The sequence below is a fragment of the Pygoscelis adeliae genome, unplaced genomic scaffold (assembly GCF_000699105.1).
Source record: "Pygoscelis adeliae isolate BGI_AS28 unplaced genomic scaffold, ASM69910v1 Scaffold425, whole genome shotgun sequence".
Taxonomy (NCBI): domain Eukaryota; kingdom Metazoa; phylum Chordata; class Aves; order Sphenisciformes; family Spheniscidae; genus Pygoscelis; species Pygoscelis adeliae.
This window is the reverse complement of record NW_008824775.1, coordinates 48763-61875: the sequence shown is the minus strand read 5'-3', so window position 1 is coordinate 61875 and position 13113 is coordinate 48763. Positions and strand designations below refer to the sequence as shown.

At 40.9% G+C, this 13113-nt stretch overlaps 1 protein-coding gene across 1 annotated transcript in view; it reads right to left on the bottom strand.

The window, feature by feature from the left end:
- CHST10 (carbohydrate sulfotransferase 10) overlaps window positions 1-8271 on the bottom strand; it is a 13250-nt gene extending 4979 nt beyond the window's left edge. The window contains exons 1-3 of the mRNA XM_009323834.1: window positions 8143-8271; window positions 5223-5320; window positions 2310-2544 (exon numbers count right to left, since the gene is read on the bottom strand). Coding sequence (XP_009322109.1) covers window positions 2310-2544; window positions 5223-5320; window positions 8143-8254 — 445 coding nt within the window. The 5' untranslated portion in view covers window positions 8255-8271. The remainder of the gene's footprint in view (window positions 1-2309; window positions 2545-5222; window positions 5321-8142) is intronic.
- Window positions 8272-13113: the final 4842 nt, after the last annotated feature.

Below are 13113 nucleotides of genomic sequence, written 5' to 3'. Positions count from 1 at the left end.
TACAAATGGAGGAAGACTGAGGATTAACTCCAAAGAAGAAACCAGCTTTTTGGCTGAGTTTCTAACACCAACAAAAAATAAATGCTGTGGGCTTTTGGAACGGCTTCAACACAAAAGCACTTTGCTGTCAGGATCCATGAAGTTATTTTAATGACAATGCTGTGCTGAAACAAAAATTCCAATCATACAATACTACACAGATTAAAAAGCACTAAAATTAACAATAGAAAGCCTCCAGATATTCATTTTTGCAAGCACATAAGCTGACAAGAAAAAGAATGTCACTAAATTCTGATGCATTTATTTTAAGATCCTGGAAGTTTTTATGACCTTGAGAAATATCTCATGTGGTCCCCTTAGACTTTACAAGTAAGCCTTCACACAACAGCATCATTGCAGAGTACCAACCTGCAACAAGAACAGGGTGCTACAAAACAAGCTCTTTAGGTGAAAGCCTCTACGGCCTTCTCCGTTCCAGAACTACAGTGAATAATCCACACCACTCAGCTTCTCAGTTTTCTACGTTGGGGTTTTTTTTTTGGGGTGGTGGTGGTTGTATTTTATTAATTTCAGTTTCCTGATTATATTTTTTGGTACTCTAGGTGAATTACATATGGACAACAGATGAGATGTCAGATTAGACAGCCTCAGAAACTGAAACCTTGCGTTCACCCAGAGCAGAGATTCAGTACAAGCAGTAGCAGAGTTAGGTCCCCCACAGTGCCACAGCTGCATTTCTCCACCCTGAACCTCCAAACACCACTTAGGTATTTGGACATAAAGTATTCCCCCTCAAGTATCAGTCCTGCCTGCTAAAACTACCCAAAGAGGAGAAAGTTAGGTGAACTGCAGCGGTAGTCTTCATCAGCAGATACTAGTACACTGGCAGCTCAAGGCAGAAGAGACCAGTGTTTATATGGCAACAGTTTTCTGTCATTATCCAACATGCCAGAACTAGGAAACTCAAGGTGAAAGATTCCCTGCTGGTAAGACATGAGTTACCCTCCACTCAACACAGCCAACACATCCCTGCCTGTCCTGAGCTATTCTTTGCACGTTATCTCTGTTAAGTTCTGGTAAGAGCAGGTACTTCTAGCGCGCTCATGTAGTTTCATATTTAGTACTTTCTCGGAGGGTAGCTTTCATAGGTATTTAAGACACATGCCCATACCTATGTGCATGCATATCTTTCCCAGATTTTCAGCTCCCATCCATGTATCAAAGTTCAAACTAACATTAAAGTTTTTAAAGACATACTCCTTACTACAAAAGTTTTGCTGAGGGACACAGTTCCTTTGCCAATTTGTGACTGTTTCCTTCCTGGTGTGCAAACTAGCTCACACAAGGTAAAGAAAACATAAAAACGCAAGTGCAGAGCTGACTGTTCGCAGGGTGCTTCTAACAAGAAAGCTGGGTTTACAATGTTCAGGTTTTGCCCACATCTTGGTGAGCTATGCCACCTGCAAAACCACAGAAGGACCTCAACCGACCTGACTATATGTAGCAAATTCACAGCCCTGGTGCACAGACAGGAGGGTCTCATGTCAAACACAAAGGTGTGTTATGTTAAACACGATCAAGTTAAGGTTATGTGTGCAGGTAGTGGTACAATAGAAAACCCTGAGGAAATGAGTTATTTTTATTGGCATACCAGGCTACTAGAAGAGGATGGTAGGCTACATATAGACAGGCAGCGTTCACCCTGTAGATTGTTATTCAAACACACTAGTCCCTTTACTCCTTCTTTTACAGTCTTCTATAATATACCTTTGTTGACCAAACTATTGCCTTAAGCACCTCAGAATCTTTGTAACTCCTGTGATGGCTCACTGATAGCACATACACAAGATTTCAGCAGTACAGACCAACAGCAGCTTCCAAGTTTTAACTAGCTTTCTTCATGGCTAAAAACCCCTAGTCAAAAGTCAGTGGCCTCAAGTCAGAAATTTTATATTATTGTTTCTTAGGGAATTGTGATACCTTGTAATTTACTTGTTTGAAATTCTAGAAATTAGTGCCACCCCTTCAAAGATAACAAATCTACCTGCCGCATGCACATGGGTACTCTTTCATGACTCAAATCACTTTTGAGCCAAGTAATAACAACACTTATTTTCACAGAAAGGTGTATTTTCTTTAAAAGAGATGTTTTGAAAGGACTAGAAGCAACTGTCAAGAATGAAAGGCTGAAATTAAGTATCAGTGTACAGAAAAGCAGAAAGAATCCATTTTTGTGTTGTCCCAGTTGGACCAATTCTGTTCTTTCCTCCTCCTCACAGAAACCCACACACCCACAGCAGAGTAGATACCATTTAAAACGATCAAGACTTTTTTCCACTGAGTGTTGCCCACTTTTGGCGTCTGACAAAACAGGATCTTGTGCTTGTCACACACAAATATTCGGTCCAAGACGAATTTGGAAACTGCAGTGTGAGAGAGATTTCTCAATGCAGTGTCTCTGCAGACATTCCTGAGAAGCTCAAGTCTTTCCATATGAACCAGGGGTTGGCGGATCAGATTTCCAGAAAAAGCTTTTCCAGTTGGCTTTATGAAATGCAGAGGGGAAAGAAAAAAAAAAGTGCAAGAATTTAGTTTTCAGATCAAATTCTAAAGTATAAAAATCCCCAAACTGTGCATTCTAATGACTCCCAGATTCACGATTAAAACATTGCTATGTATTAACTAAAGAAGTAGCACACAGTTTCCTTCCTGTGCTGCTGCTGTACACATTGGTTCGACTCTTAAGTCATTACGTAGTAGTTAATAGTAGCAGACAGTAGTAAGAGCTTTTCCATTCAACAATTTAAGTCCGCTGCAGAGCAGCAGGGTCTTATCTGTGTGGATACAATATGCCTTGACCAAATATTGGAACTCCCACAAAGCTTCAACAGCAAGTAAGAAAGCTTCTGGGGGGTTGGGACAGGAATTTCAACAGAAATTAAGCTTTAATCTCTGAGAGGATGGGGCTTAGGGATATTGACCCATCTGGCTGGGAAAGAATTTAGGATAAAAGTTCTGTGTTGTTTTCTAGCACTTGTAGGCATTCAGTGTTTCCATTTATCCAAGCTCCAGCAAAGTCGACAAAAATTCACACAATGAGCATCAGCGCTTCCTGTGGCAAGTGAGAGAAGTAGGCAAGACTCCTCTCCCCAAAAATGGATGAACTGTTTGATATGTCTCATTTTTCTGAGACTAAGACAGGAACCATGACCAACTCTGTCTCACAATTAGTGGGGAGAGAAGAAAAAGGAGCTTGTCTGATTAACAGGTGACTGGAAATTTTAAATTTCTACTGACAAATCTTCCCCCTTCCACTAATTGATTTACATAGTTGGCAATCCCCAGTACCAATACAGACTAGGGGATGTACTGATTGAGAGCAGCCCTGCCGAGAAGGACTTGGGGGTACTGGTGGATGAAAAGTTGGCCATGAGCCAGCAATGTGCACTCGCAGCCCAGAAGGCCAACTGTGTCCTGGGCTACATAACAAGAAGTGTGTCCAGCAGGTCGACGGAGGTGATTCTGCCCCTCTGCTCTGCTCTGGTGAGACCTCACCTGGATTACTGTGTCCAGCCCTGGGGTCCACCATACAGGAAAGACACGGACCTGTTGGAGCAGGTCCAGAGGATGGCCACAAAAATGCTGGAGCACCTCTCCTGTGAGGAAAGGCTGAGAGAGTTGGGGTTGTTCAGCCTGGAGAAGGCTCTGGGGAGACCTTATTGTGGCTTTCAATGCTTACAGGGGGCTTGTAAGAAAGACAGAGAAAGACTTTACCAGGGTCTGTAATGACAGGACAAGGGGGAATGGTTTTAAACTAAAAGAGGGTAGGTTTACATTAGATATACAGAAGAAATTCTTTACTATGAGGGTGGTGAGGCACTGGAACAGGTTGCCCAGAGAAGCTGTCAATGCCCCATCACTGGAAGTGTTCAAAGTCAGGTAGGACAGGGCTTTTAGCAACCTGATCTAGTGAAAGATGTCCCTGCCCATGGCAGGGGATTGAGCTAGATGATCTTAAAATGTCCCTTCCAACCCAAACCATTCTGTGATTCTATGATTTTAGGTACAGTGTCCAAGCTACACATGAAAAAGGAATGATTTTACTTTTTGTCCCAATCCTCCATAAGGGAAAAAAAAAAAAAAAATCTCATTCTGCTTTTTCTGTTTGTTACTCTTCTCCAATATCCCCTGGTCAGAATGTAATCTGAACAGCCTGACAGATTGCTTATCTGTCAAAACAATTCCTTTTGCATACAACCAGGATTAATATTATTGTTCTGTGTTTCATGCTGTCGGGAAGTCAAAAGGGAATAGTTTTAGATCCAGAAACCTTATTATCCTTTTCCATACACGTCAAGGAAGATATTAAAACTCACTACACAGATCTGCCAGCCTTCCACGGAACAAAGTGTTTCTCCCAAGTATTTTGAGGATAACTTAAATTTCAGGTTTTTTACACATGAAAACAAAAAGTGACATGTTTATACAGAAACCTACCTTCCATGCTGCATCACAAAAATACTCTAAACGTAAGGTGACTTATCTAACCAATGGAAAAAAAAAATTGGTCTTAGCCCACTGTGCAACTAGTCTCAAATTTACACTTGCATTAGGGATTTTCAGACTTTCCCTGTATATTAGCAGGCACCACATTTGTTCTGCTTTATCGCTGAAAGCACAGAAATATGCATCTAAAGGATCAACTGGTATTGAATACTATTGTGTTCATGTTCTACTTTGGAAAAATGCTGAGATGTGAAGCACAAAGAGCGCAAAACATGAAAAAGAAATGGAGACTGATAAATAAAACCAGAGAGATTGGGCAAAGAACTAAGAGAATAAACAAGACACAGGCTTGCCCTCAAGAACCACAAACCTGATGGCTATGGCAAGGCAGAATACCAGTAATCCAAAATTGGGCCATTATATTAAAAAGGCTAGCAAAAATGACTGTCCTGACTTGATAAAGGAGTACTGTAACGATTTTCTCCTAGAAATGGAAACACATTAAGTTGAATCATTCAGATGAAACAAGACAGCAGGTTACCGTAACAAACTAGCTTTGTGAAGCTAAAATTAATTCTGTTGGCTCTATCTAAATAGAACAGGCCGAATAAATAATTCCTGTGTAGCAATTCCTTTTAACAACAGGAAGCCCTTACTTAATCTCTTATTTTCTCTCACTCTTTAATACATGTAATCCTTATCTCAACAGTATGCACCTGGAATTCTTCAGGCCAATGTTTTTCCTTTGGCACATGCACCTCCTCCACTTTTGTCACAGCTGTCAGTATCAATGGCTCTTGCTTGGCACCATAGCCTAAGGAAGGAAGAGAGATAAGAGCATTACAGAAGGTGGGGGGAAGGCTTCTGCTTTACAGTTAACACAACTGAACGTCACTTTCTGTATTAAGCTTACAAAACATTAGGATTTGTTTCCAAATGGGAAGGTACTAGACAAGACACGAGACAGACTATGAACATTTTAAAGGATGTATTGTATGGGAATTTTGGATGCAACTTCAGTTGAGTTTTATCAAAGAAACACGTCCATTATCTTTTATTTTGGTCTTTTTTAAACAAACTGTGCAGAGTCATAGAAAGCATAAATTCAAGTATCATGATTGGTAGACAATTGAGTATAACTATATGGACTTGACACTATGAGATTTTTATTTTTCAATAAACTTCCCAAAGCATGTCCAAATAAAAAACTTAATCTGTCAGGTTTCTCCCTCCCCTCATATTAGTAGATAGGTTTCTTCTGTTGTAAACTCTTAGACGTTACCAGAATAAAAGTGCCATTAAGGACCACCTTTTATTTCTTTGGTGCTCTGAGTAAACAACTCTAACCAGCAATAAATGCAAGATCCACTCTTCCTTTATTACTGGACTGATGGCCTTCCTTAGAGACTGCCACAACGAAAGAACAAACTCAGCTGATACTCTTGTTTTTTAATGATTTTAGGGGCAGCTAATAGTTTGAGACCAAATTAAAATATGTAAGGGAAGAACCCTCTGCATCTTTTGCAATTGGTATGCTAGAAGAAAACTGAAAAATAACACAAGGCTGTAGCTTTACTTTACATGGTGCGGAAAGATCAAAAATAATTTGAAGCAGCTTTCCCTAACCTGAAAGCAAAAAGAACATGATTTCTCCCTGAAAATTTATTTCCATCCACATTGAACTACTTTCCCGTTCATATAGTTTCTTCTATGAATAATCTTTCTTCGTCTACATCCACAGTGGCTTACTGTTTTATGGTCAAGAAACTGTGTGTAGTGCCTATGTCCTTTTCTTAAGGGAGTACTCTACTCTGCCTACACTGGATTTTAACAAAGGGCACGCATGGAAAAGCAAGTTAAAATTGAAAACAACGTAAGGATCCAAGCAATCAGCTACAGTAAATATTGTTGTGTACAGACTTACTTCACAGTATCCTTTTGTAAAATCAAAGTAATCTGACTCAGTGAAAGAGCAGTTAAAGCATCCTTCATTATCACTGGGTAAAAGCATGCCTGCAGATGCTACTAGAGATGATCGACAGAAACTTGCTCCTTCTCATTAAGAAGTTCCTATTGCTCATGCACCCAAGACATCAGTAAAAGGCTTAAGCAAAAGAACATTGATTCATTGAGCATCTGCTGGTTTTGTGCTAGCTGCTAAGCAGACACATCCAAATAAGGAAAATTTCTGACAAGCCATATTTTGTTAAGTCTAGAAGAGTTCCTCCAGGATTGGCCATCCTGTTAGGACTGTCTCCAAAATTCTATTGGTATATTCAAATTACTTCCCTTCATTAGTCCCAGTACAAACACTGGTATCTCCAACACATACATACACATAACCACAGTCATGCCTTTGCAGCACTGGAGCTTAAGAAATTATACAACCTTCTGCTCAGAGAACTATTCAAAGGGGAAGGAAGATTCAGCATAGACAAAAAAAAAAAAAAACAAAAAGAAAAAAAAATTGGCAAGCCAACATAATAAAAAGCAAGTAAATGCAAAGGGTGTACTCTAGTAATTTTTTTTTAAACTATGTTTTAATCCTCCTGACAAATTCTGATGTAAAGAACCACTCAAAGAATACCTGAGCCGGGAAACAAGAGTTGGCATAGAATGAAATACTGGAAGATTTAACTACCTAACATAAGACCAGCTTATTTGCTGATGTACTATCAAATTATGTAGGGCTCAAAAACAGCTGGGACTAAGGAAGGCTAACTTAGCCTACAGTTCTCATCTGTAAGACTTGCTGAATAAATATTCACACAGAGGTATGCTATTTAAAAAGATACACCTAATATATTTATCCACTATCAAGTCATTGAAACAAATGGCACTAGTGATGTCAGCGCTTCAGAAGTTACACATTTTTTGCGTATCTTAGGAAGATGTGGAAATTCAGATCTCTTAGGACTGTAAGTGATGTCATCACCTTCACCCTAAACTCTCTGTAGGATGGCTTTGTAACAGTAGCTCCTCAGCAGACAGAAAACTGTAACATGCTGTGTGGGGTCATCAAATGGCTTAAATTCCTCATCAGCTTAATACCATCTGGGCTACTTAAGCTAAGCATAAGCCTATAAGCTGTTTGTCAGTCAAACAGCAGAGGATAAAACTGAATGCAAGAAGCAGGGTGGAGGTGGCTAGGCTGAGTGCAAATGAAATAAAACTTTCCGCAAGTTTTACATAATACTGTGGCCACAGGACAAGCAGTCACAAGAGGACAGAAACTAGTATCATGTGAAATGAACCCTTTAATTCCTTGTGAATCTCCTTTGTCTTTAAACAGGTAATTGTGCTCTGTTGTTTTGCACGTGACTTCTGCTCCTAGTAGATCAAGACACTGAAACTGACCGTGTTTGAAAAAGCGGACCTCACAAGACAGTACTGCCAAACATCATCCTCTCTGCTCTTAACCACAAACAAAAAAGGCACGATATTAGTTTTGCAGACTTCTACCAATAAAAGCAGAAACTGAATATCAGCACTGTTACTTCTAGGAATGTAGTTGTTCTGTTCTCAATCCTACTGAAGAAGTGGTAACATGCCGAGAACTACTTTGCACTGGAAGAGTATTTGTGTGAAGCACTATTCAATTTTCTGTTTCACATCAAACATTAAAGTTGAACTTACCATCTGGGTCTTTAAAAGTCAATGTGATAAACTTGCTAGCAACCATGAACATGAATATCACCCAAAAGCATGCAGCTAGCAGCAGCCACTGGTGGTGCATGTTGTCAGACATGAGCCATATAAAGTTGTTGCTTCCTGTTTGACAGAGGAAAGATTGACACGTTAATTATTTTTGTTACAGTTTAGAAAAATACTTTCCAGAACCAAAATGACAAAACTCTTATATGTATGTGTGTCATAAAACATAGCAGTAGATTTCACTTCTTTTTGTCCTTTTGGCTGTTTTTTTTAACCAATGTTAAGGCTGAGGCAACGTAACCGTCGGCTGCTCTCAAAGAGAGGCTTCACTCCTCCTTCACCCCCACGTACACATTCCCAGTCCCCTCCTTGTGCTGGCAGTAGCACTGTCTGTCTGACTGCTCAGGGAGACAGACCAGCAAACCCCCCAGTTTGTTTAAAGTGTCGTTTATTTTTTTATTTTAACTTTGCGAGACAGCTCATTGTAGGAAAAGAAGGGAGAATGAAGAAAGCTGCCCTCTCGGTGGTAGCTAGTCAGCAGATCAACCAAGCTGTAACACTAACAGTATTCTTAGTTATCCCAAGTCAGCTCATGACATATAACATGTACTCCTCCCCCACCCAGCCTACATGAATTACAGGCTGGACGCTACGGAGCCAGAACACTAAGCTTAACCTGACATAATATCTAAGTATATTAATGTCTCTTTGTATCTTGTCACTTTTATTGCCAGCAAAGTATCAACCATAGGTTCTGAAAGATTTTTTTTATTTCCATCATGCTAAGCACTATCCACATAAGTAGCAAACAAGGTTTCCTTGCAGCAGTGCCTACTACCTGTAGCTGCATCCCTGCAGGTAAGCCTTAAAGGCAGGACTTCCCCAGGAGGGCAGGAAGGGTTACCCAAACAATTGAGACCGCAGATTTAATGTGCAAAGAAACGACAGGTAGCGACTGAATCCAAGCAGAGTGAGGATGAGGATACTGCACAATATTACAAATACATGGTGTCTGCCCTTCCTTGCAGTTTCTAAGTTTGCTGGAGTGCTCTGAGCGCTTCTTAGTTTGATTTTGGAAACTGTAATCCTAATAAATTATTTTTTATGGTTAAAGGTTAAGATGCAATATAAGGAAACCAATTACAAAAAAGATTTAAGTCCCTAGCCATTAAGAGAAATGTATAATTTTAAGCTACATCTTTTGCTGAATTTCCAGCTTCTGATGGGCAGTGCACCCAGGGAAGCGCTGGGGCTGACACCGAGTATCTGTGAAAGCCCCACTGCAAAATTTAAGCTTCCATAACTCAAAAAAAAAAACAAAACAAAAAAGCCACACACCACCACCAACAAAAACCTAACAGCAAACATCACTGCCTACCTACCAAAAACCTGAGACTCCTCGGGCTTGAATATTTATCTTGCAAAAAGAAAGCACCATTGTCTCAGTTGTTGCTGGAGAGATAAGACACCTGAGGGCCTGAACTCAGGTGCTGGCAAGTTCAAACGTAAGCGAATGTTTCCTTTTGAGGATTCATATAACATAACTTCAGAACACTTAACCAAAGAGGATATAACACAAAAATCTCATACAATGAGATCCTCCTAACAATCCTGTGAGGTTTATGCTTGTAGCCTCAGGAAGAACAAAAAACCAAAACCACCCATGTAGCTAGCAATAGGATCAAACTCAGTCCTAAAGTAGCCACATGCAACTTCAATGAGAGTCACATCCGCACGGTTTGTGATCACACTGTCCATACAGCCACTTAGCGAATTGCCAGGGAATAACAGAGATGCCCCCATTCCCTGCTAAGATGCTAAAAACATGCTAGTTAATACTTCTAAGCAAACTTTGTCTTAAGTTTTTCAGTCATATACCAGCGTTCCACCTTTTTCGTTCCCACAAAGCTTCAACAACTGAAGTGAGCCTGGTTTTGATGTTGTTTCAGCATGTCCACCCGCTACATCAGTACTACTGCTACAGGTGCTGATCACTTTTCCAGCTAGCTTTTGCCTTCCAACAATGCAAATGTTTCCAGGAAGGGTTCTCACTGTAGCTGACAGAAGTGAAAGTCTTCAGGGCATGTCGAAAGCCTGTGCAGGCAGACAAGCAGTTCAAAACAGATTTGGGACCCTAAAGATGTATGTGAAATGGGTGAGAGGAGGAAAACAACAGAGTATCTCCAATTAAAAAAACAGAATTCATAATTTTTAGCTAGGATGGCAGTGTTCAGGCCTATTTTTATTTTCTCAGTGCAGTATTTTTCAGTTTGGCTTCCGAGAGGTCCTTTTTCTCCTTCTTTTATGATTCCATTTTTAAGTACTTCCCCTAAAAACACGGCATTTAGGTAAAGAGACGCATCAACTGTCTTTTGGACAATTACAGGTGCTGTGACCTCCATAAAGATGATGTTTGTCATCTCCCGTTTTCCTGCTGCAATTCCCTAGCTGCCAACTGAGCATGCAATGTCCAAGACACGTTATTCTTCAACAACGAAAACTGTTGGCCAGGAAGGGCAAATAATACGGTGTGAATTCTAGAACACTGACCTCTTTCCAGCTAAGTAGTTCAAAAGTTACTCTCATCCTACCACTGCACTAGTGCAAAACTTGCCCTAAGATTCATGCTGAAAACCACCAGGTCTCAAAGGTCCTCATTCTTCAGTCTGCCACAACATCCACCATCTCCCATTTAGAACACTGAAATTTACCACCTTTGCTTTCAGACATCACAATAATTTGGAAAACTTTCCAACTGCCACAAATGAGAAAAGTGCAAAATAGGTGTCAGGACACAAAACATAGCAATGACATTTCTACTTTTTTTACTCTGCTAAAACCGTGAGAACCATTCAACATTTAAAATGCACTTTAACCTGTCTTCAAGGCAGCAGACTGACAGAAGTTTGCAGAGAAGATTCTGCAGGAGGAAAACCTCTTTCTAACCATCAACTGCAGGCTTTTCAGAGACATGACAAATGGTCTGGACCAGACCCTTCTGTCTAACCCAGTACATTTGTTCTACATCAAGAATGATAGAAATGGCCTCCAACATTCATAGCATCCCTGCTAGTCTGCCCGCTTTCATAATGGTGATGGATGCACACCATTCAGTAAGGATTATTGATCTATATCCCCTTATGTAACTTACGTATTGGATTTCTAAGAAGTTGTGTTAAATGACATGGGGAAAGCAGTTCCCATATGCACTGACCTGAAAAATAGTTAGTGCACACAGGACCCTGCTGTCAGATCCCGTGCTGTAGGGACAGGAGAACAACATTTCAGCCAAAGACACCTATGAGCGGTACACTACTTACCTCAAGGACTGGACTCTGAGACCAGAAAAGGGACAGAATTGCAGTCACATCCCTAACAAGAACCACAATTACCCTTCAATACGTTGAAGCAGAGAGGATAATATTAACCAGTTTTGTCTACTTCTTTTTTTATGCACACAGCAGTTCTGCAACCATACTCATCGATGTAAGAGTCTTGTCAGAGGATTTATCATAACGTAATTACAATGGCTGGCACTTCTACTCACTTCTAGCATCCTAAACAAAACTACATCTGTATCAGTAGCTCATTACCTATCTCAAGAAGCAGGACTGTTCAAAATTATATACAGCAGTTACTCAACTATTATGCTCACTTAAATGCAATGACCAGTAACGTTTTTAAGACAACGTCTTTATGTTGTCTCCCTTTCGCTAGCTTCTTTTAATATTTTTATCGTTTTCACATAAGGAAGTTGCACTTCCTGTTGTGTCTCCAATCTTACTGCATCTCTGTTGCCTCTCCTGTTATTTATTTTCTAGCGAATACACGTACTAGCTTCTGTTTTTTCTCTTTAATAGCTTCCTTCAGCTTCCAAATGTGTCTTTTACTTCTTGCCTAAAGCATTTTTTCTTTACAAGTAGAAAAAACAAGAAAGCTGTTGAAGGTTTAGTCCATTTTCTCACAATGAAATATGCAGGGATTTTTCAAGTTGCTCCTTCTCCCTCTTATTGCAATTCTACACTTTTTAGGAGCACAAGATCCCCCAAATCCCTCTCTCCATCCATTCCTCCGTCCTTCCCTGCCTGGGCTACTTACCCCAAAGACACACGGTCACATAACCGTCAGATCAGCCAGATGCCAGTTTTACATGAGCAAAAATGGGATGACAAACACACGCACAAACACGAACCAAAGATGAGGATACAAAGCATGGCAGGCTTGACCCATGGCCTGCGAGTAACGTGTTACCCGGAAAAACCACTCGCACTTTGTGGAAGACTGCTGTTCTTCACGTGAACAACAGGACAAAGCGTAGAAGACTTAAACAACATTAAAACTCAGTGCATGGCCCCTGCTCTGCAGCTTAGGCTGCTTGGATAGGGGCTCCTTGGCAGGATAGTCCCTGCATGCATCGTGAATCACAGCGGCACACCGGTAGTCTCAAACCACCAACACATGACTAATGATGTAATTTGACATGGAACTGGTAACGAAGGCCAAACAACAGTTAGCTGGGATACCTAATCCATTTTCATCAAGGCCTCCTTTGTGTTACCTTAAAGTTAAGAGATCTGGACAATTTCTTACACTTTAAAAAAAAAATTATGGACTAAAAACTATGACACACTCCTTTGGCAAGTCGTGTGCTGCTGCTGCTAAATGTTACCACGTACATTGTAACGGGCATTTCTGAAAGCTGCCTATTTCCTAAGGCTTTCCTCCACCCCGACGGCATTAACAGGCCTATCGCCTCTGCCACCGCTGGAGAGCGGAGTCCTCCCCGAGCACGCACAAGTCACCTGTCAGCGGGAAGAAAACCAACTACCGGAGCAGCGGCCCCTGCAACACCTCCGCCCCAGGGCAGGCTCAGCGGGCGCCAGCCCCACGGCCCCCGAGCGGGCACGAACGGGACCCTGCTTCCCCACCCAGCACACCCGTGCCCTGTTTGAC